This window comes from Globicephala melas, chromosome 2, assembly GCF_963455315.2.
Source record: "Globicephala melas chromosome 2, mGloMel1.2, whole genome shotgun sequence".
Classification (NCBI taxonomy): Eukaryota; Metazoa; Chordata; class Mammalia; order Artiodactyla; family Delphinidae; genus Globicephala; species Globicephala melas.
Genome location: NC_083315.2, coordinates 177453604 through 177478334, shown reverse-complemented (window position 1 = coordinate 177478334; position 24731 = coordinate 177453604). Strand labels below are relative to the sequence as shown.

The window sequence follows — 24731 nt, the reverse complement described above, 5'->3', positions numbered from 1 at the left end:
TCCTTTGTCATTGATTAATTGACCATATGTGTGTGGGTTTATCTCTGGACTTTTTATCCTGTTTCATTGAACTATATTTCTGTGGTTGTGCCAGTACCACACTGTTTTGATGACTGTAGTTCTGTAGTATAATCTAAAGCTAGGAAGCCTGATCCCTCCAGCTCCAATTATCTTTCTCAATATTTCTTTGGCTATTTGGGGTCTTTTGTGGTCCCATAGAAATTTTTTTTTAATTTCTTCTAGTTCTTTGATAAATGTTAGTGGTAATCTGATTGGGATTGCATTTAATCTGTAGAGTATGTTGCGTAGTATCCTCATTTGACAATATTGATTATTCCAATCAAAGAACATAGTATATCTTTCCATCTGTTTGTGTCATCTTTGATTTCTTTCATCACCATCTTATAAATTTCAGAGTACAGATCTTTTCCCTCCTTAGGTAGGTTTATTCCTAGGTGTTTTTTTTTTTTTTTCATGCCATAGTAAACGGAATTGTTTCCTTAATTTCCCTTTCTGATCTTTGTTTTTAATGGGTAGAAATGCAACAGATTTCTGTGTATTAATTTAGTATCCTGCAACTTTACCAAATTCATTGAGAGTTCTAGTAGTTTTCTGGTAGCACCTTTAGGATTTTCTATGTATAGTATCCTGTCATCTGAAAACAGTGACAGTTTTACTTCTTTTCCAATTTGGATTTTTTTAAATTTCTTTTTCTTCTCTGATTGCCATGGCTAGGACCTCCAAAACTGTGTTGAATAAGAGTGGTGAGAGTGGTCATTCTTATCTTTTTCCTGATCTTAGTGGAAATGCTTTCAGTTTTTCACCATTGAGAATGATGTTTGCTGTGGGTTTGTCATATATGGCCTTTATTATGTTGACGTAAATTGCCCATTTTCTGGAGTGTTTTTATCATAAATGCATGTTGACATATACATGGAATCTAAAAAAAAAAAAAATGGTCATAAAGAACCTAGGGGCAAGACGGGAATAAAGACACAGACCTACCAGAGAATGACTTGAGGATACGGGGAGGGGGAAGGGTAAGCTAGGACAAAGTAAGAGGGTGGCATGGACATATATACACTACCAAACATAAAATAGATAGCTAGTGGGAAGCAGCCACATAGCACAGGGAGATCAGCTCAGTGCTTTGTGACCACTTAGAGGGGTGAGATAGGGAGGGTGGGAGGGAAGGAGACACAAGAGGGAAGAGATATGGGGACATATGTATATGTATAACTGATTCACTTTGTTATAAAGCAGAAACTAACACACCACTGTAAAGCAATTATATTCCAATAAATGTGTTTAATAAATAAATAAATAAATAAAATATGTGTTGAATTTTGTCAAAAGCTTTCTCTGCATTGATTGAGATGATCATATGGTTTTTATTCCTTAATTTGTTAATATGGTGCATCACATTGATTGATTTGCGTATATTGAAGAATACTTGCATTCCTGTGACAAACCCCACTTGATCATGGTGTATGATTCTTTTAATGTGTTGATGGATTCTGTTTGCTAGTATTCTGTTGAGGATTTTTGCATCTATGTTCATCACTGATATTCATCTGTAATTTTCTTTTTTTGTGATATTTTTGTATGGTTTTGGTATCAGGGTGATGGTGGCCTTGCAGAACCAATTTGGAAGTGTTCCTCCCTCTGCTATATTTTGGAAGAGTTTGAGAAGGATAGGTGTTAGCTCTTCTCAAAATGTTTGATAGAGTTTGCCTGTGCAGCCATCTTGTCCTGGAATTTTGTTTGTTGGAAGATTTTTAATTACAGTTTCATTACTTGTGTTAGGTCTGTTTATATTTTCTAATTTTTCAGGTCAGTGTTGGAAAATTGTACCTTTCCAAGAATTTGTCCATTTCTTCATGGTTGTCAAGTTTATTAGCATATAGTTGGTTGTAGTAGTCTCTTACAGTCCTTTTTGTTTCTGTGCTGTCTGTTGTGATTTCTCCTGTCTCATTTCTAATTTTATTGATTTGTGTCCTCTCCCTTTTTTTCTTGATGAGTCTGACTAAATATTTATCAATTTTGTTTATTTCCTCAAAGAACCAACTTTTGGTTTCACTGATCTATGCTATTGTTTTCTTCATCTGTATTGCACATATTTCTGCTCTGATATTTATTATTTCTTTCCTTCTACTTACTTTGGTTTTCTTTGTTCTTTTTTCTTTAATTGCATTAAGTGCAAAGTTAGGTTGTTTACTTGAGATTTCTCTTGTTTCTTGAGGTAAGATTGTATTGCTATAAACTGATGAAAGAAATCAAAGACGACACAAACAGACGGAGAGATATACCATGTTCTTGGACTGGAAGAATCAATATTGTCAAAATGACTATACTACCCCAAGCAATCTACAGATTTAATGTAATCTCTAGTAAATTACTGAGGGCATTTTTCAAAAATTAGAACAAAACATTTTACAATTGGTATGGAAACACAAAAGACTCTGAATAGCCAAAGCGATCTTTAGAAACAAAAATGGAGCCAGAAGAATTAGCTTCCTGACTTCAGACTATACTACAAAGCTACAATCATCAAAACAGTATGGTACTGAGCACAAAAACAGAAATATAGATAAATGGAACAGGATAGAAAGCCCAGAGATAAACCCTCGCACCTATGGACACCTAATCTATGACAAAGTAGACAAGAATATACAGTGGAGAAAAGACAGTCTCTTCAATAAGTGGTGTTGGGAAAATTGGACAGCTACAGGCAAAAGAATGAAAGTGGAACACTCCCTAACATGTATACAATAATAAACTCAAAATGGATCAAAGACCTAAATGTCAGGCCAGATACTATCAAACTCTTAGAGGAAAACATAGGCAGAACACACTTTGACATAAATCACAGCAAGATATTTTTTGATCCACATCCTAGAGTAATGAAAATTAAACAAAAATAAGCAAATGAGAAAACTTAAAAGACTTTGCAGAGCAAAGGAAACCATGAAAGAAACGAAAAGACAACCCAAAGAATGGGTTGAGAAAATATTTTCAAATGAAGCACCCGACAAGGAATTCATCTCCAAAATATTCAAACAGGCTTGTGCACCTCAATATTCAAAAAAAAAAATGCAAACGACCTAAATAAATAATGGGTGGAAGATCTACGTAAACTTTTATCTAAAAAAGACATACAAATGACCAAAAGTCACATGAAAAAAATGCTCAACATCACTAATTATTAGAGAAATGCAGACCAAATCTACAATGAGGTATCACCTCACAAAGGTCAGAATGGCTGTCTTCGCAAATCTACAAACAATAAAGGCTGGAGAGGGTGTGGAGAAAAGGGAACCCTCCTACACTCTTGGTGGGAATGTAAATTGATACAGTGACTAAGGAGAACAGGATGGAGGTTCCTTAAAGAACGAAAAATAGAATTACCATGTGACCCAACAATCCCAGTCCTGGGCATATACTGAGAGAAAACCATAACTCAGAAAGATACATGCTCCCCAATATTCATTGCAGCACTATTTACAATAGCCAGGACATGGAAGCCACCTAAATGTCCATCAACAGAAGAATGGATAAAGAAGATGTGGTACATATATACAATGGAATATTGCTCAGCCATATAAAGGAACAAAATAATGCCATTTGCAGCAACATGGGTGGACATAGAGATTGTCATACTAAGTGAAGTAAGTCAGACAGAGAAAGCCAAGTATCACATGAAATCACTTATACGTGGAATCTAAAAAGAACAAAACAAAACAAAACAGGGTACATATGAATTTATTTACAAAACCAAAGTAGAATCATGGAAGTAGAAACAAATTTATGGTTACCAGGGATTAAGTGGGGGAGGGATAAATTGTGAGATTGGGATTGACATATACACACTACTATATATAAAATAGATAACTAATATGAACCTGATGTATAGCACAGGGAACTCTACTCAATAGTCTGTAATGGCCTATATGGGAAAAGAATCAAAAAAAAAAAAAAAAAGAAAGAAAGAAAAGAGTGTATGTATATATATGTATAACTGATTCACTTGGTTGTACACGTGAAACTAATATAACATTGTAAATCAACTATATTCCAATAAAAATTAAACAAAAAATAGTGTAATCACTAATTCCGATTAGCAGCTATTCAAAAGTGAAATAAAAAACTAAGTTGCCATTATGGCTATATAACCATCTGAGTCCTTAGAAAAATATAATGATAAATATATGTAAGTACATAATAATAGTAATAATAACAACAACAATAAAGTCATAAGAGATTTTGAGCTCTTAGTCAAACATTTTGGGTAGAAACTGTCCACTCTCTAAGGTCATCAGCTGGTTCTGAAGGTCTTACATCAGCAGTTTTCTAGCAAAGATCAGAGCTTCTACAACATCCATGAGAATCTTCAGTTTGAGGGGCTCACCTGGGGAGCCTTCCAATTGTGTGGAATTATGAATTGATTCCTTAGTTACTGTGATCAGTTCAGTGTTTTTTCCCCCAAAAATACACATGCTGAAACCCAATGCCCAACATGATGGTATTGGGAGAAGTGCCCTTGGGGAAGGGCTTAGGTCGGGAGGGTGGAGACCTTCTGAGTGGGACCAGTGCCTTGTAAAGAGGACAGGGAAGCCCCCTGTCCCATGGCACCAGGTGAGGCATCAGGGAACAGTCAGCCATCTAGGTAGCAGTTTCTCTCCAGGAATCATGTCTTCCAGACTCTGATCTTGGACTTCTCAGACTACAGAAATATGAGAAATAAATGTCTATGGTTATAACCCACCCAGTCTATGGTACTTTGTTTGTGGTGCCAAATGGACTAAGACAGCTGTGAAACAAATACCCAAATGTCCACACTCAGGAGGTTCACAGCTGTGTTTGTTGTTAAAAGTACCTGATATGGTCCCTCAATGAGGTTCAAGGGCAGTTTTTCTCTGATGTCTCTTTCAATAGATAAAATTAACTGGTTGAATATCCTAGAAGGCTATTGATTAGATGTAGTGAGCAGGCAACCTTTGTCTTGGTGCCAGGAGTGGATGTTATACATGAATCCTTTCCATTATCTTGTGTGTCTGACTGCAATAGGGCAGGGATGGTATTGCAGGGACGTGTCTCTAAATGCGTGGTCCTTCCAGTTACCACCTCACAGGGCGAAAATTGATTTTTCTTTGAGGTAGTTGATAATGATGTCACTAGTGCTGAGGGGGGTACCTTTGGCCAAGTTTTGGAAATTTTGGATAATTTTAATTTAGGGAGCTACTTTTTCAACCTTTCCAGAAGACTGTGGATGGTGATGACTGTGTAGTACTGAGTCATAGTGACACCTTACAGGGTTGTTTTATAAAGATTCCTGTAAGGTGAGCACCTCAGTCACTCGGTATGAATGTTGCTACACCACAAGTGGAACACAAATTCAAGAATCATTCTATGAACTCTAAGGGCTGTAGCCTTCTGGCAAGGAATTACTTCAAGAAAGCCAGAAATTAGACATAAAATAAATAAAATATATTCAAATTCCAGACTCTGGAGGCTGAGTTAAATCCATCTCAGTGTGTTCAAAGGGCCCTAGAGGATTGTCTCTGTGTGCCTCCTTTACAGTTCCACAGGATTTCGTTGTTGGCTGCTTACACAGAACTGAGAAATTACCTTAGTTGTATTTTTTATGATTTTTGTGGGGTTTTTTGTTTATTTGTTTGTTTTTAGTTTCCACATGTGTTGATTTAAGATAGTCACCAGTTTGTCTGTACTGAATTCACACTCCTTCAGATGGGGCATGTACCCACCACCTCTGACTCAAGAGGGGACTGGAACCCACTGTCATCTGATTGAAACAGCTAACCTGGCGTCTGGACTCTCTGGAGATCGGGTTCTATTGTCCCATCTCAGAAAGAATTCAGCCAGCGGCAAAGCTATAGGCAAAGTCTGAGTTAATTAGCATAGGATGCTTGTGAGAGACACAAGTGGGCAGCCAAGCCCAGAGAACAAAGAGGGCCACATTTTTTTTTTTTTTTTTTTTTTTTTTTGCAGTACGCGGGCCACTCACTGTTGTGGCCTCTCCCATTGGGGAGCACAGGCTCCAGACGCGCAGGTTCAGCAGCCATGGCTCACAGGCCCAGCCGCTCCGCGGCATGTGGGATCTTCCCGGACCGGGGCACGAACCCTTGTCCTCTCCATCGGCAGGCGGACTCTCAACCACTGCGCCACCAGGGAAGCCCGAGGGCCACATTTTTAAAATCAATGAAAAAGTGGGAGGGGTGAAGAAAACCTTCTTTGTCATTGTTGGGTAGACATCAAGTCTTACATCACCAATTCCTCCTTTAACCCTGTATGGTTTAACCCGGAAGGTCATGACACTATTTAAATCATATGTATATTAGCAGAAGGGCGGCAACATATACTAAAATATGGTAATTCATCTCAGGTTTCTGTAAAATGTCCCCTCTCACTTATATTTCTGTCCTGGCTACATGCAGACATGCTACTCTTCAAGGATTATTAACTCCCTGCCTTCATGTAACAAGATTCCGACCACACGTCTATTGTGCTTTAACTATCAGGATTTGTGGCTTGAGTGTGTCTGGCACTTGGATGCGCCTGGTCTTCCTTCTAGGTAGAGCAGATTGTTGCTTGGTTACTGGATTCTTTTCTTGAGTGGTCATTAGCTTACAGACGTCTCCCAAACTCCTATAATTCCCTTTCTGTCTTTAATCCCCTCGTGAGATTTCTAAACTAATTGTTCAAGTACCCTACTCTATGCCTATCAGTACCATGTAGAGAAGATTAACAGAGAAGTTTAACTTATATTTATTTGAAAATATCCGATGTCACAAAATGTGAGATTGCAGATTACCTGAATGAAGTTGCTAACTCGAATTTTTCTATTATTTTTTACATAAAATCAATTTCTTATTTAAGACTGTATATCTTATGACTTTCTTGGGTGCCTCCAGAATTTTTTTTTTTTTTTTTTTTTTTTTTTTGCCACACTGCATGGCTTGTGGGATCTTAGTTCCCCAACCAGGAATCAAACCCGGGCCCTCGGCAGTGAGAGCGCAGGGTCCTAACCACTGAACCACCAGGGAATTCCCAGAGATTTATTTTTCAGGGTCTAGAAAAGTGAGAACAAGATTAAGGCTACTCTTGGGTAAATGATCTGCTACAGGATTATCTACAGCTTTCATAGTATCTAATTTTGCACTGCCTTCCCCTTTATATGCCAAGTCTCTAGGGTGTAGGCCTGTCTAAAAGTTCCTTACCTTGTTGTTTATCTGATGATGTTTCCAGCAGATGTGAGACGACACCCTGCTTTGTTTTCAAAACAATCCAATACCTTGCGCTACTCCCCAAACCTATGTGTTTATTCTCTGGTCTTCGCCAATTGACAAGCTCTAGTAACTGCAGTAACTTCTATCATTTGGGTGGATTTTACATCAGATAGAGGAATATCTTCTAAAGCAAAGACTTTGCTAATAATACTAATTCCTGGTTAATAATCTCAGTTTTAATTTTGAGGTATGGTCCATGAAAACATTACACCAGGTCAAGGTTATCAGTGAGAGAGCCTAACACATCTAAGGAATGTACAGAATTTTCCCTGCTGAAGATGAAACCATTGTGAGCACCATCTTGGTGGTCAGCCATGTCTCGTGACTGTCTAATGCAACAAACGCTGACTTTGAGCTCAGTGGAACTTAGTGATTTTCAATTCACTTTTTATCTTAATGGCTTTAGATAATTATGTGAGGCTATTTCAGCAGATAGTGTAGGAAGACAGATTGAACTGAGTAAACAATGAGGAAAATCACAAACTAATGAAACAAGAGCCCAGGTGAGTGTTTCCAGGCTTGGGAGATTCAACAGTTCATGTACCCAGAGAGGGGGTTTGAACAATCTTCCACATGGAACACGCACATGTCAGCTTCACCCCCAGTTGACCCACACCCCGTATGGAGGTGGTGACAGCATTCCCAAGGCCACATGCAGACATGGAAAGGGACTGGGGGTAGGGGGATGACTCCTCCCCGAAATTAGCTCCTCGGGAACCAGGGGTGCCCCATGAGACACTCTCTCCTGCCTTATGAGTAGAACTTTGTCACCAGGGACATGACCCAGCTCACCTATTGTACTTTTTGAATTCCAGCCTTTTGGTGAGAGGTTTGGAATCTGAGACTTTTATGTAAGAGTCTTGCTGTGTCCTTCATCCCTGTCTTCCTATGTTCAGTTATGTCTGTCCAGGATCCTCTCACACTTAGTGACATTAGATTCCTCCTTTTACTAACAGGTCAAAGATGACCTCTGGTACTTCTGGTTTCTGCATCAACAGGTAACACGTTTGGAAATGGTCATTTCCGTCCTTAAAGCAAGAAAATTCTGAATAAACTGAACACGAATAATCTCCCTGAACCTAACAGAGTCCTGACATTGCAGGGGAAACCCCCACCCCAAAACTAGAGAGGTGGGCACGTCTAGAATCCCGGTGAGATCTGCCCACCTGGAAGAGAAGCTGCTGGGGGAGCACCTATTGTTGAATAATTATGCAAGTCTGCAGGACCAGGGTGGACCGGTGTGAGGATGAGAATTTCTGGGGTCCACACTCCATAATTTGTGGGATTTAACCCCAGAAACATCCAAGTGCTCACAGTAAGGGTCCATATTTATCCCTTCATGACATCTGATAGAGGGAAGCAAAGACTAACAACTGAGAAATATGGAAACATACCCAGAACTTCCATCAGGCAGACCCTCCAGAGGAAGAACTATTCCACAAGCTTCTCCTAGGATGTGAGTAGGAATTCTTGTCCTCTCCAGACCCAGGGAGGGGGCACAGCTATCAGGTTAAGAGATTAAAAAGGAATAGACAGGGGACACTGCAGCCTGGGAGGGAGTAGCGGCAGGGGATGAGCCACAACACTGGAGACGCTTATGGAGGTGGCAGCCCAGACTCAGTTCCACTGAACCACAGGTATTAAGCCTTAACAATGTAGAAAGCCCCCTCCTCACACATGACCCCCACCTCAGTGTCCTGGCAGTGGATTAACACCGAAAGATGCACGATGTGCAGACTCTCTCTGGGGAGGGGAACTAGTGATGCACCGAGACCACATCCAGGACACCAGAGCACTGGGGCTTCGGTACCTACAGCTGGAGACCAGGCTCAGAGCGCCTCACTCCTGGACCTCAGATTCCATTCTCTCTTGTGCCCTGATGGTCATGGCCAAAACCTCTGTCCTGCTCTTGGGTATTTGATATGTTCAGGAATACCTATGAAGACTTCACCAGAGACTCAGAACCAGAAAGGGAAGCAGGTTTGTCACAGGGACTTGGTGGAGTGGACGTGGTTGACTAAGTAGTGGGCCTGTCTCCCCATCAGATGCCAGGTCCTGAGGTCCTCGGGGCAGGTGGTCAGGAGGGGAGGTGACCAGCAGGATGGAGCCCAAGGATGGAGGCACCTGTGGCCGTCCTGGTGAAGAGGTGCCCTGCCAGGGTACAACTCACACAGCCGACCTAGCTCACCTGCCCAGCGCTGCCTCCTCATGCAGGTTACCCCACAGAGGAGCATCACCTGAGCTGGGTGACAGGGGCTCTGCCTTCTCCTCTTTCGACCTCTCAGGGGTCTCCCCTCCACAGGTGCGGTCACTAGGGGACCCCCAGCTGCACTGCTTTGAGTTATCCAGGGGGTGATTGAACTGGTTTCTGACAATGTGGGGCAAAGCCTGGTCCCTTCTTATGGGGCCCCTGCAGGGTTCCAGGTGCTGCAGAAACAGGCAAGCCCAATGTGTGTGCACCTTTCTTTGTCTACTTGCATTTGTTCTGTTTGTCAAGTCAAGTCACACACCTAGGCTTAGTGCCAGTGGGAGGGGCACAGCCCCTGTGTTAGTTTCAGGGAAGAAAGACAAATTTGGGATCATTGCTGCCAACATCAGGCTGTGTGTGTGTGTGTGTGTGTGTGTGTGTGTGTGTGTGTGTGTTATGGGAATAGTAGAGGGTGAGTGGGCATTGAGCCCCATGATTTCTATGCTCAGCTATTCTCTGACATAATATTAGACCATAGGAGCCTCCAGGAGATGAGAGGCCCCCAAAGTCCTTGAGAGTGTCTGGACTCACTATAAGTGTCAACTGCATCAGTGCATCCACAGATCCAGGGAAGGGGCTCCCTGGTGTTTTCATAAAATGCTTGTTTGGGGTCTCCCTACGGAGTATGTGGATTTATTGAGGCTATTTCTAGAGATGATTAAAAATAATATGTTGTCTCTAAAAGAATATTCTGAAGGCAGAAAAGAGCCATTTAATACTGGACTAGAGACGCTGGAAGGTAACTGCCCTGTGAGCCCAGGCAGGATCCTCCCCTGCAGGGTATGCGCTGGGCTGCAGGGGGCGCTCAGGACCACCCAGCACAGGGTTGCAGCCCAGGCGCGGGCGCAGAGGGGACGGGGGAGGGGTTTGCTCTCAGAGGTTGAGTCTCCTCTTTTCAATTAAAACAATAATTAGGCTCACACCCGGCTTGAGATGGCGGCGGCGGCGACGGCGGGGGACTCCGACTCCTGGGACGCGGCCACGTTCTCCGTGGAAGACCCGGTGCGGAAGGTGGGGGGCGGCGGCACCGCCGGCGGGGACCACTCGGAAGGCGAGGACGAGGACGAGGACGTCAAGTTAGAAGAACCTGGAGAACCTAGAGTGCTAACACCAGAGCAATTAGCAGATAAACTGCGGCTAAAGAAATTACAGGAAGAGTCAGACCTCGAAGTAGCGAAAGAAACTTTTGGTGTTAATAATACAGTTTATGGAATAGATGCTATGAACCCATCTTCAAGAGATGCCTTCACAGAGTTTGGAACGTTACTAAAAGATAAAATTGCACAATATGAAAAATCACTATATTATGCCAGTTTTTTGGAAGCCTTAGTTTGAGATGTGTGTATTTCATTGGAAATTGATGACTTGAAAAAGATTACCAATTCATTGACTGTACTTTGCAGTGGAAAACAGAAGCAAGAAAAGCAAAGCCAAAAAGCAGAAGAAAGGCGTGGTGCCCAGAGGGGGATTAAAGGCTACCATGAAAGACGGTCTGGCAGATCATGGTGGTTATGATGGAGGTTATGTACAAAACTATGAAGACTTCATGTGACATTTTATCTTCTCCTGGTGTCTTCTTTCACTTGCCCACAATCCCTTCAACATGTAGCACAACTTCCTTTCCTTTCAGTTCTGCCAAATGCTACAATCAGAAGTGCGGTATCTTTTGTGCTGGTTATTTAAGCCCTTGACACTTAGGTGCTAACGTGCAAATGAGGGAACTTGGAACTTGCTGCCAAGGGGTTAAAATTGGGAACCTCCATTGCTACTAAATCATAGTTTAAAAACACAGACCTAATAATGTTGTTGCTGCTATCTGATTCCATAGCAGCAGTCACTAAATTGGAAACAAAAGTTGCAACATGACAAAAAATTGTGTAGTATTTACCAGCACCATTCAGTAATACAGCCTTAACCATACCTCCTTGAACTACTTCATAACTTGTCAAGAAAAGCAGTCTGCTGCAAGGGCATGGGGTGTGCACCTAGTATTAAAATTGCTTTGTCTTAAAATTGAGCGTGAGAATATTAAAAATACATTGTGAAGAAGACTGCTTATCTCAGAGTGAAGATACTGCGGCTGAAAAGCACGAGTTTGATACTTAAAAATTAAATGACCAAAACCCTCCAACCTTGAAGCTGAAGAAGATAAACCTCTCCATTATTGCATTACCAAGTTGTGGAATCTCTTGGACGCATAGACTGTCTAGTTTCTATTTATCAGACTGTTCTACTGATGGAGTGCTTCAGATGGGGGAGGGAAGCTCCTCACCTGCTTTGTTTGCCTGATTTCAGTGTCTGAGAAACAAATCTCCTTTGTTCTCCAAGGCTGCAGTGGATAAGCTTTAATAGGGTTTTGGCATTTCCTTTCCTTTATAAAACGTGTTCAGCAAACTGCGCCACGTAACTACAGTTTGGTAAATCGTTATGTTAACAATTATGACATCCGCAATGTTTTTTTGTTTTGTTTTGTTTTTAACATAATTGGTTTACAATGGTGTGTTAGTTTCTGCTTTATAACAAAGTGAATCAGTTATACATATACATATGTTCCCATATCTCTTCCCTCTTGCGTCTCCCTCCCTCCCACCCTCCCTATTGGTATGCGGGCCTCTCACTGTCGTGGCCTCTCCCGTTGCGGAGCACAGGCTCCGGACGCGCAGGCTCAGCGGCCATGGCTCACGGGACCAGCCGCTCCGCGGCATGTGGGATCTTCCCGGCCCGGGGCACGAACCCGTGTCCCCTGCATCGGCAGGCGGACTCTCAACCACCGCGCCACCAGGGAAGCCCTGCAATGTTTTATAAAGCAACTAGTTTAATAAAGTCACTATTGTGAGGACTTAAGTTTTGTGTTACCTCCTAAGAGATATTTTTGGAGAGTATAGAACAAAGCTTTTGGGACTAGAGTTCTCTGTATATTTATAAAGCTTAATCAGTGCTTGATGAGTAGACGCAGTTTTAAAACAAAAATGCTTTGCGAGGCCCTTAATAGTGTCTCCCGAGAGCAACGACGGTACGGGGCTGCCTCCCTCTTCTTGTTTATTTGGGGAAATTGCTTGGTTGTGTAGATACTAAGGCCTAATTAAGTACCTAGAAGAACTATTTATTTGGAGTAATTGAGCTTATAACTCAGGTTGTGGCTGTAAGCAGAGATTGGGTGATCTTCTCTGTTATATATTTTCTTTTAAGCAATTTAACCAAATCTGTGGCTGGAGTCTTATTTTGAAACTGCCACAGAATAAAAAGTAGGGACAGAGCAAAAAATGTTTTAAATTTCTCTTACACAGGAAGTAGGAGCCTCAGTCAAAGCTCTGTAGACCACTAAGTGGAAGACAGGACCATCTAAATGATTTGAGGAATTAACCGAAAGCAGTGACTACACAGCAATAATTACAGCCAATAAAGATTGTTTTAAGGCAGACAAGGGCTAAGATTTCCTTAGCAGTAATAATGACATACACTGAATTTAAAATCTATTTTATTATACAGGTCAGTTTCTAATAAATGGAAATGTATCATCTGTTCCTTAGCTATGTAAATAATATTAAACTCCTTTGAAACTGGGGGAAGAAAACAATAATTAGTAGGACAAGGACTGCTGAAGTGTTTAATATTGGGTCCTATTGAAAACACTTACCTAACTCAATAAGACAATGAGAAGCAGGGCTTCAAGATATGTATGTATGTGTGTGTGTGTGTGTTTGTTTGCCTGTTTACCCAGTGGTTGCAGATTTTGGGGACACACTGATTCCAGAAATAGGATATTCAGACATGAAAGCCCAGAACAGGTTCAGGCGTCTGTGCCATTCAAAGGCTGGTTCACAATGAGGACCTTGTCCTAAGTGGGCGGGTCCCTCAGTGGGAGGAGCTCTGCCTGTACAGTGTTTACGAACATGGCAGGAGATGCATGTCCTCAAACGAGGGTGAGGATGTGGACTCTCAGCCTCCCACTAAGCATGGTTTAGGGGTCATCAGTCTGCTTCTTGTAAGATGGTCCATGTATTAAATACAAAATTTTCAGCTTCATGAATATGCAAATGAGCTGGTGTGTCCTAGGTTAAATATGGATGTTCCAAGCCCTGAGAACATCATCTAACAACCACACCCCTTCCTCCACAAGAACCCCAAGAGCACATCCCTCACCATGGACTGGGGCTGGAGAGTCCTCTTCCTGGTCACAGTGGCTACAGGTAAGGGGCTCCCTGGTCTCTGGGTTGAGGAGGGATCTAGGATCAGTGAAGGGACGTTCCACCTACTTCTGTCTCTTGTCCACGGCTGTCCACTCCCAGGTCCAGCTGGTGCAGTCTGGGGCTGAGCTGAAGACCTGGGGTATCAGGGAAGGTCTCCTGCAAGGTTTCTGGATATGCCTTCACCAGCTACGCTATGATCTGGCTGCCACATGCCCCTCAACAAGGGCTTGAGTGGATGGACAAATCTCCCCTAACGATGGTGACACAGGCTATGCACTATAGTTGAAGGGCAGAGAAACCTTGACTGTGGACACTTCCACCAGCACAGCCGACATGGAGCTGAGCAGTCTGAGATCTGAGGACACAGCCATGTCTTACTATGCAAACATACAATGTGATAACCTGTATCCTGAGTGTTTCAGAAGCCTGAGGGACAGGGCAGCTGTGCTGGGACTGAGGAAACACAGGGATGATTGGATTAAAGCCTTCCAGAGAAAACGGGGTTAGAAACATGTGTTTACTGGTATAGGAGGGATGTTCCGTACAATAAACACCCTAAGCAAAATTTAGGGACTACGGAGAAGCTCGAGTGAATAACGCAGGTACGAGCCTTTCCAGGAGGCTGTTGTGTGGACCTGAGTCTTTAAGTGACTTGGGGACCTAGCTGAGAGCAAACTGCTCCACCCCATGGGCAGTCCAGGTTTGTCTCCATGGAGAAGCGCTAACACGTGTTGCAGGTGCTTTAGCCACATTACACGCCCAGCCATGAGCGAGCGCTCCTGTGGCCCAGGTCCTCACCAGAGCCTGGTACGTCCATGTTCTGCGTTCCAGCCTCTCAGCATGCAGTGGTACCTCACAGTTGTTGCAGCTTGCGGTCCCTGATGACATGTGACATGGCGCACCTTTCCAAGTGCTTATTTGCCATCTGTCCATCTTTCTTGGTGAGTTCAGAAATTCGGTCCACTTTTAATTGGCTTGCTTACTTTCTTTGGTTCAGTTATGAGTGTTCGTGTGCATTCACAGCACAAGTTCTTACCAAATATGCTATTTGAAAATATATTTTTCCAGTCTGTGGCTTGCCATTAGATTCCCTTAACAGGGGCTTTCAGAGAACAAATGTTTTTCATTGTGATGCTTTCTAATGTATCAATTCTTTCCCATGGATCGTGCTTTCAGTCTTATGTCTAAAAACTTGTTGACAAATTTAAGGACACCCAGAAGTTCTCCTAAGTTTCTGAGTGCAGGCCACCCTCAACGGGCAGGGTCGATGCTCCTTAACCTTGAAATGGAAGAATGGGGAACATGGAATTATGTGGGATTCTTCTCTGGGGGAGATTGGTCTCTTCTCCTCCACATGCTTTATTCCTTCAATCATTTATTAATATCTGTATGGACTCTTGGATATTTATTCTGCACTTTGAATTAAAACTAAACAGAAGGGAGAGACCTTCAAGACGGCGGAGGAGTAAGACGCGGAGATCACCTTCCTCCCCACAGATACACCAGAAATACATCTACACGTGGAACAACTCCTACAGAACACCTACTGAACGCTGGCAGAAGACCTCCCAAAAGGCAAGAAACTTCCCACGTACCTGGGTAGGGCAAAAGGAAAAAGAATAAACAGAGACAAAAGAATAGGGACGGGCCCTGCACCAGTGGGAGGGAGCTGTGAAGGAGGAAAGGTTTCCACACACTAGAAGCCCCTTCGCGGGTGGAGACTGCGGGTGGCGGAGGGGGAGAGCTTCGAAGCCGCGGAGGAGAGCGCAGCAACAGGGGTGCGGAGGGCAAAGCGGAGAGATTCCCGCCCAGAGGATCTGCGCCGACCAGCACTCACCAGCCCGAGAGGCTTGTCTGCTCACCCGCCGGAGCGGGCGGGGCTGGGAGTTGAGGCTCGGGCTTCGATCGGAGCGCAGGGAGAGGACTGGGGTTGGCGGCGTGAACACAGCCTGAAGGGTTTAGTGCGCCACGGCTAGCCGGGAGGGAGTCTGGGAAAATGTCTGGACCTGCCGAAGAGGCAAGTGACTTTTTCTTCCCTCTTTGTCTCCTGGGGCGTGAGGAGAGGAGATTAAGAGCGACGCTTAAAGGAGCTCCAGAGACGGGCGCGAGCTGCGGCTAACAGCGCGGACCACAGAGACGGGCGGGAGACGCTAAGGCTGCTGCTGCCGCCACCAAGAAGCCTGTGTGCGAGCACAGGTCACTCTCCACACCTCCCTTCCGGGGAGCCTGTGCAGCCCGCCACTGCCAGGGTCCCGGGATCCAGGGACAACTTCCCCAGAAGAACGCACCGCGCGCCTCAGGCTGGTGCAACGTCACGCTGGCCTCTGCCGCCGCAGGCTCGCCCCACCTCCATGCCCCTCCCTCCCTCCCCCCGGGCCTGAGTGAGCCGGAGCCCCCAAATCAGCGCCTCCTTTAACCCCGTCCTGTCTGAGCGAAGAACAGACGCCCTCAGGTGACCTACATGCAGAGGCGGGGCCAAATCCAAAGCTGATCCCTGGGAGCTGTGCGAACAAAGAAGAGAAAGGGAAATCTCTCCCAGCAGCCTCAGGGGCAGTGGATTAAATCTCCACAATCAACTTGATGTACCTGCATCTGTGGAATACATGAATAGACAAAGAACCACCCCAAATTAAGGAGGTGGCCTTTGGCAGCAACTGTACACATGGGGTTTGCTTTCTGCATCTAATTCCTTTTGGTTTTATGTTTATCTTAGTTTACTAGTTAGAGTTTATTATCATTGGTAGATTTGTTTATTGATTTGGTTGATCTCTTCCTTTTTATATATATAGATAGATAGATAGATTTTTTTTTCCTTTTTCTCTTTTTGTGAGTCTGTATCTGAATGCTTCTTTGTGTGACTTTATCTGTATAGCTTTGCTTTTACCATTTTCCCAGGGTTCTGTCTGTCCATTTTTGCTTGTTTGTTTTTTGGGCGTTTTTTTTGTATAGTTTTTAGCGCTTGTTATCATTGGTGTATTTGTGTTTTGGCTTGGTTGCTCTCTTCTTTCTTTCTTTTATTATTACTTTTTAATTTTTTAAATAATTTTTCTAATTTTTTATTTTAATAACTTTATTCTATTCTCTTTGATTTTTTTCTTTCTTTCTTTCTTTCTTTCTCCCTGTTCTTCTGAGCTGTGTGTCTGACAGGTTCTTGGTGCTCCGGCCTAGTGTCAGGCCTGTGCCTCTAAGGTGGGAGAGCCGAGTTCAGGACATTGGTCCACCAGAGACCTTCCGGCTCCACATAATATCAAATGGAGAAACCTCTCCCAGAGATCTGCATCTCAACTCTAAGACCCAGCTCCACTCAATGACCATCAAGCTGCAGTCCTGGATGCCCCATGCGAAACAACTAGCAAGACAGGAACACAACTGCACCCATTAGCAGAGAGGCTGCCTAAAATTATAATAAGGTCACAGACACCCCAAAACACACCACTGGATGTGATCCTGCCCACCAGAAAGACAAGATTCAGCCTCATCCACCACAACACAGGCACCAGTCCCCTCCACCAGGAAGCCTACACAGTTCACTGAAACAACCTTAGCCACTGGGGCAGACACAAAAAACAATGGAAACTACAAACCTGTAGCCTGCAAAAAGGAGACCCCAAACACAGTAAGTTAACCAAAATGAGAAGACAGAGAAACACACATTAGATGAAGGAGCAAGGCAAAACCCCACCAGACCTAACAAATGAAGAGGTAATAGGCAGTCTACCTGAAAAAGAATTCAGAGTGATGATAGTAAAGATGATTCAAAATCTTGGAAATAGAATGGAGAAAATACAAGAAAAGTTTAATAAGGACCTAGAGAACTAAAGAGCAAACAAACAATGATGAACAAACAATAAATAAAATTGAAAATTCTCTAGAAGGAATCAGTAGCAGAATAATTGAGGCAGAAGAACGGATAAGTGAGCTGGAAGCCAAAATAGTGGAAATAACTACTGCAGAGCAGAATAAAGAAAAAAGAATGAAAAGAATTGAGGACAGTCTCAGAGACCTCTGGAAAAACATTAAACACACCAACATTCTAATTATAGGGGTCCCAGAAGAAGAGAAAAAGAAAGGGACTGAGAAAATATTTGAAGAGATTATAGTTGAAAACTTCCCTAATATGGGAAAGGAAAGAGTCAAACAAGTCCAGGAAGTGCAGAGTGTCCCACACAGGATAAATCCAAGGAGAAACATGCCAAGACATATTAAATAAACTATCAAAAATTAAATACAAAGAAAAAATATTAAAAGCAGCAAGGGAAAAACAACAAATAACATACATGGGAATCCCCGTAAGGTTAATAACTGATCTTTCAGCAGAAACTCTGCAAGCCAGAAGGGAGTGGCAGGACATATTTAAAGTGATGAAAAGGAAAAACCTACAACCAAGATTACTCTACCCAGCAAAGATCTCATTCAGATTTGATGGAGAAATTAAAACCTTTACAGACAAGCAAAAGCTAAGAGAACTCAGCACCACCAAACCAGCATTACAAAAAATGGTAAAGGCAATCCTCTACACAGGAAACACAAGAGGAAGAAAAGACCTAAAACAACAAACCCAAAACAATGAAGAAAATGGTAATAGGAACATGTGTATTGATAACTACCTTAAATGTAAATGGATCAAATGCTCCAACCAAAAGACACAGACTGGCTGAATGGATACAAAAACAAGACCCATATATATCCTGTCTACAAGAAACCCACTTCAGACCTAGGGACACATACAGACTGAAAGTGAGGGGCTGAAGGAAGATATTCCATGCAAATGGAAATCAAAAGAAAGCTGAAGTAGCAATTCTCATATCAGACAAAACAGACTTTAAATTAAAAACTATTACAAGAGACAAAGAAGGACATAACATAATCATCAAGGGATCAGTCCAAAAGAAGATATAACAATTGTAAATATTTATGCCCCCAACAGAGGAGCACCTCAATACTTAAGTGCTAACAGCCATAAAAGGGGAAATCAACAGTAACACAATCATAGTAGGGGACTTTAACACCCCACTTTCACCAATGGACAAGTCATCTAAAATGAAAATAAATAAGGAAACACAAACTTTAAATATACATTAAACAATATGGACTTAATTGATATTTATACGACATTCCATCCAGAAACAACAGAATACACATTTTTCTCAAGTGCTCATGGAACATTCCCCAGGATAGATCATATCTTGGGTCACAAATCAAGCCTTGGTAAATTTAACAAAATTGAAATCCTATCAAGTATCTTTTCCAACAAGAACACTATGAGACTAGATATCAATTATAGGAAAAAACATCTGTAAAAAATACAGATACATGGAAGCGAAACAATACACTACTAAATTAGCAAGAGATCACTGAGGAAATCAAAGAGGAAATCAAAAAATACCTAGGAACAAATGACAATGAAAACACGACAACCCAAAACCTATGGGATGCAGCAAAAGCAGTTCTAAGAGTGAAGTTTAGAGCAATACAATCTTACCTCAAGAAACATCTCAAATAAAAAACCTAACCCTACACCTAAAGCAATTAGAGATAGAAGAACAAAAAAAAACCCTAAGTTAGCAGAAGGAAAGAGATCATAAAGATCAGAGGAGAAATAAATGAAAAAGAAATGAAGGAAACAATAGCAAAGATCAGTAAAACTAAAAGCTGGTTCTTTGAGAAGATAAACAAAATTGATAAACCATTAGCCAGACTCACCAAGAAAAAAAGCGAGAAGACTCAAATCAATAGAATTAGAATTGAAAAAAGAGAAGTAACAACTGACACTGCAGAAATACAAAGGATCATGACAGATTACTACAAGCAACTATATGTCAATAAAATGTAAAACCTGGAAGAAATGGACAAATTATTAGAAAAGCAAAACCTTCCGAGACTGAACGAGGAAGAAATAAAATATATAAACAGACGAATCACAAGCATTGAAATTGAAACTGTGATTAAAAATCTTCCAACAAACAAAAGCCCAGGACCAGATGGCTTCACAGGCGAATTCTATCAAATGTTTAGAGAAGAGCTAATATCAATCCTTTTCAAACTCTTCCAAAATATAGCAGAGGGAGGAACACTCCCAAACTCATTCTACGAGGCCACCATCACCCTGATACCAAAACCAGACAAGATGTCACAAAGAAAGAAAACTACAGGCCAATATCACTGATGAACATAGATGCAAAAATCCTCAACAAAATACTAGCAAACAGAATCCAACAGCACATTGAAAGGATCATACACCATGATCAAGTGGAGTTTATCCCAGGAATGCAAGGATTCTTCAATATATGCAAATCAATCAATGTGATACACCATATTAACAAATTGAAGAAGAAAAACCATATGTTCATCTCAATAGATGCAGAAAAACTTTTGACAAAATTCAACACCCATTTATGATAAAACCCTCCAGAATGTAGGCATGGGGGAACTTACCTCAACATAATAAAGGCCATATATGACAAACCCACATCAAACATCATTCTCTATGGTGAAACACTGAAACCATTTCCTCTAAGATCAAGAACGAGACAAGGTTGTCCACTCTCACCACTATTATTCAACATAGTTTTGGAAGTTTTAGCCTCAGCAATCAGAGACGAAAAAGAAATAAAAGGAACCCAAATTGGAAAAGAAGAACTAAAGCTGTCACTGTTTGCAGATGACATGATACTATACATAGAGAATCCTAAAGATGCTACCAGAAAACTACTAGAGCTAATCAATGAATTTGGTAAAGTAGCAGGGTACAAAATTAATGCACAGAAATCTCTTGTATTTCTATACACTAATGATGAAAAATCTGAAAGAGAAATTAAGGAAACACTCCCATTTACCACTGCAAAAAAAAGAATAAAATACCTAGGAATAAACCTACCTAAGGAGACAAAAGACTTGTATGCAGAAAACTATAAGACACTGATGAAAGAAATTAAAGATGATACAAACAGATGGAGAATCATGAATCAAATGAATTGGAAGAATCAACATTGTGAAAATGACTCTACTACCCAAAGCAATCTACAGATTCAATGCAATCCCTATCAAATTACCAATGGCATTTTTCACAGAACTAGAATAAAAAATTTCACAATTTGTATGAAAACACAAAAGACCCTGAATAGCCAAACAATCTTGAGAAAGAAAAACGGAGCTGGAGGAATCAGGCTCCCAGACTTCAGACTATACTACAAAGCTACAGTAATCAAGACAGTATGGTATTGGCACAAAAATGGAAATATAGATCAATGGCACAGGATAGAAAGCCCAGAGATAAACCCCCGCACCTATAGTCACCTTATCTTTGATAAAGGAGGCAAAATATACAATGGAGAAAAGACAGCCTCTTCAATAAGTGGTGCTGAGAAAACTAGACAGCTACATGTAAAAGAATGAAATTAGAACACTCCCTAACACCATACACAAAAATAAGCTCAAAATGAATTAGAGATCTAAATGTAAGGCCGGACACTGTAAAATCTTAGAGGAAAACATAGGCAGAACACTCTATGACATAAATCACAGCAAGATCCTTTTTGACCCACCTCCTACAGAAATGGAAATAAAAACAAAAATAAACAAATGGGACCTAATGAAACTTTAAAAAGTATTTGCACAGCAAAGGAAACCATAAACAAGACCAAAAAACAACCTCAGAATGGGAGAAAATATTTGCAAATGAAGCAACTGACAAAGGATTAATCTCCAAAATTTACAGGCAGCTCATGCAGCTCAATATCAAAAAAAAACAAGCAACCCAACCCAAAAATGGGCAGAAGACCTAAATAGACATTTCTCCAAGGAAGATATACAGACTGCCAACAGACACATGAAAGGATGCTCAACATCACTAATCATCAGAGAAATGCAAATCAAAACTACAATAAGGTATCACCTCACAACAGTCAGAATGACCATCATCAAATCATCTACAAACAGCAAATGCTGGAGAGGGTGTGGAGAAAAGGGAACCCTCCTGCACTGTTGGTGAGAATGTAAATTGATACAGCCACTATGGAGAACAGTATGGACGTTCCTTAAAAAACTAAAAATATAACTACCATAGACCCAGCAATCCCACTACTGGGCATATACCCTGAAAAAACTGTAATTCAAAAAGAGTCATGTACCACAATGTCATTGCAGCTCTATTTAAAATAGCCAGGACATGGAAGCAACCTATGTGTCCATCGACAGATGAATGGATAAAGAAGAAGTTGCACATATATACAATGGGATATTACTCAGCCATAAAAAGAAACGAAATTGAGTTATTTGTAGTAAGATGGATGGACCTAGAGTCTGTCATACAGAGTGAAGTAAGTCAGAAAGAGAAAGACAAATACCGTATGCTAACACATATATATGGAATCTAAAAAAAAGTTCTGAAGCACCTAGGGGCAGGACAAGAATAAAGATGCAGATGTAGAGAATGGACTTGTGGACACGGGAAGGGGGAAGGGTAAGCTGGAACGAAGTGAGAGAGTACCATTGACATATATACACTACCAAATGTAAAATAGATAGCTAGTGGGAAGCAGCCGCATAGCACAGGGAGATCATCTCGGTGCTTTGTGACCACCTAGAGGGGTGGGATAGGGAGGGTGGGAGGGAGACGCAAGAGGGGGGGGGATATGGGGATATATGAATATTTATAGCTTATTCACTTTGTTATACAGCAGAAACTAACACACCATTGTAAAGCAATTATACTCCAATAAAGACGTTAAAAAAATAAAATTAAATTAAGAACTTGAGTAGTGTTTAAAAAAATTAAACACGACATTTTAATTTTGTTCCAATTTTTCCAGTCTTAGCCTGAAGCTGGCTAAACTTTGGGGTTGGCTCCTGTATCCCTTTGAAATTCCTCTGTGGTTTTGTGTTTTGGAAGATTCTTTAGGTTGTGGAACTGTGTACAAAAGATGCCCTAGCCTTGTCTTGCATGCTCCTTCTCCAAGCCCTGGAATTAGCCTTTTCTCTAATGAATTCTGTTTTCTTTGGTCATGGAATGTTATCAGAAACCAGGAGTTTGGTGATAGGTGTGCTCAACCTACTGGGCTATCATTACTTCTATGATGGCTTAGCTGACAGAGCAAGGAAATGCGGGTGTCCCGCCCCAGGTACACACAGGTGTCTACCAGTATTTCTGAATCGAGTCTTCTCTACCTATATGCAACTAAACTTGAGAACACAGCGGTGTGTCCAGCCCTAACCCAAAGCCTCACAGACCTCTCTAGCCTTCCTCCCTGTCGTCTGGAACCTCTGGCCCAACAGCGAGAAGCCCGTACCAGGTGCCTCCTTGTACCTAGTGGTTGGGTCCCAGGATGCACATGCGGTGGTTCCGAGCAGTCAGCACGTGTCCACGTGGACACACTGAGGTCAGCATGGCAGCCCCAACAGACGCTCATCTACCATCACCCTTGCAAACTCATACGTTTGGAAAGTTACCTAGGATGCCACCGCCAGTACACTGTATCAAAATGTGTAATGTCAGTAGACAGGTTTTACAGTCTGTATTCCATCCTGAGATTCAGGATCTCCTAAATGATTTTTTAAATGGATGCGTTAAGGTTCACTCTTTATGCCATAAAGCTCTATGGCTTCTGACAAAGGCATCGTGTCGTGGGCCCACCGTTGCATATCATACAGAATAGTTTCACCCCCTTAAAAATCACCTGTGCTTCACCTGTTCAACACCCTTCCCCCAATTCCTGGATCCACTGACAGCATTATCTTAATTATAGTTTTGCCCTTTCCAGAGTGGCTTATAAATGAAGTCATACAGTATGTGGCCCTTTAAAACTGGATTCTTTCACTTGGCCATATGCATTTAAGGTTCATTCACACCATCCAGGGACACTCCAGAAAGGAAATGAAGAAAGTATTCCATTTAAAGTTGCATCTAAAAGAATTAAATGCCTAGGAATAAATTTAACGAAGGAGAGGAGAGACACATACACTGAAAACTACAAAACACAAAACATGAAAGGAAATTAAAGACACCCTAAATAAATGTAAAGACATCTGTGTTCACAGATAGAAAACTTTTTCATATTGTAGGGTGACAAGACTCCCCACAAAAGTCATCCATATCTTCAGTGAGGGGTCGGAAGCCACTGCTTAAAGGGGGCAGGGCTTGCTTTCGGGGTGATGGGAGGGTTTGGGAACTAGAGAGAAGAGCACAGCATTGTGACACTAGATGCTATTCAGCTGCTCGGTGTAAAATGGTTAATTTCATGGTATGTGAAGTTCCCATCCATTAAAAAAAAAAAAAGATTCATGGATGACTCTTCAGGTTCGACAGCTCATTCTTCCAGCACTCGAGAGTGTCCCCATGCGTGTGTGGACCACAGAGAGCCCATTCATCCCCTGTGAAGGGACAGCTTCCTGCTTCCAGTTTCAGCCATTATGAATGAAGCTACTGCAAGCATTTGTGTGCAGCTCTGTGTGGATGTGGATTTTCAGTTCAGTCAGGTAGATACCTAGAAGCATGATTGCCGTTCGTAGTGTAAAACTACATTAGCTTTATATGAAAATGTCGCACTGCCTTCCGAGGTGACTGTATCAACCTTCATTCCACCAGCCATGACGAGCTTTTCCATTGTCCTCCATACTGGTCAACAGTGGGCGTTGTGAGACTGGCGGATTTTAGCCATTCTAATAAGCCAGCAGCAGCGGGACTGGGGGTGGGCGGAGCTATCGAGGAGGTTCTGGATTTTCTCTGGTCCTGATGCTCTCAGACATGTTGACTCCAGGCCTGTGGGGACGGACCCTCACTCTCCTGAAAGGCCACTGCACCGTGACCCTTCACGGAAGGGGAGTGGGCCCACATAGAGCACAGGTTACAAGCACAGGGTTCCAGACCCTCCCACTGAAGTCCAACTCTTTCATGCATACGCCAGAGTGGACCGAGAGGCCCTTCCCGCCACAAAGGCCCCCTATCACGATCCCAGGACAATCTCTGTCACCTCAATAGCAGCCCAGGGG

The 24731-nt window shown here is 42.1% G+C and overlaps 1 pseudogene and 1 gene segment (V, D, J or C); both read left to right on the top strand.

The window, feature by feature from the left end:
* The window catches only part of LOC115849941 (immunoglobulin heavy constant mu-like), a 122737-nt gene that overhangs the window by 42409 nt on the left and 55597 nt on the right, over nt 1-24731 (top strand). Inside the window, 1 exon segment of the C gene segment in view lies at nt 8264-8305. Within this exon segment, the coding sequence occupies nt 8264-8305 (42 nt within the window).
* LOC115849943 (eukaryotic translation initiation factor 3 subunit J-like) lies at nt 10489-11107 on the top strand (annotated as a pseudogene).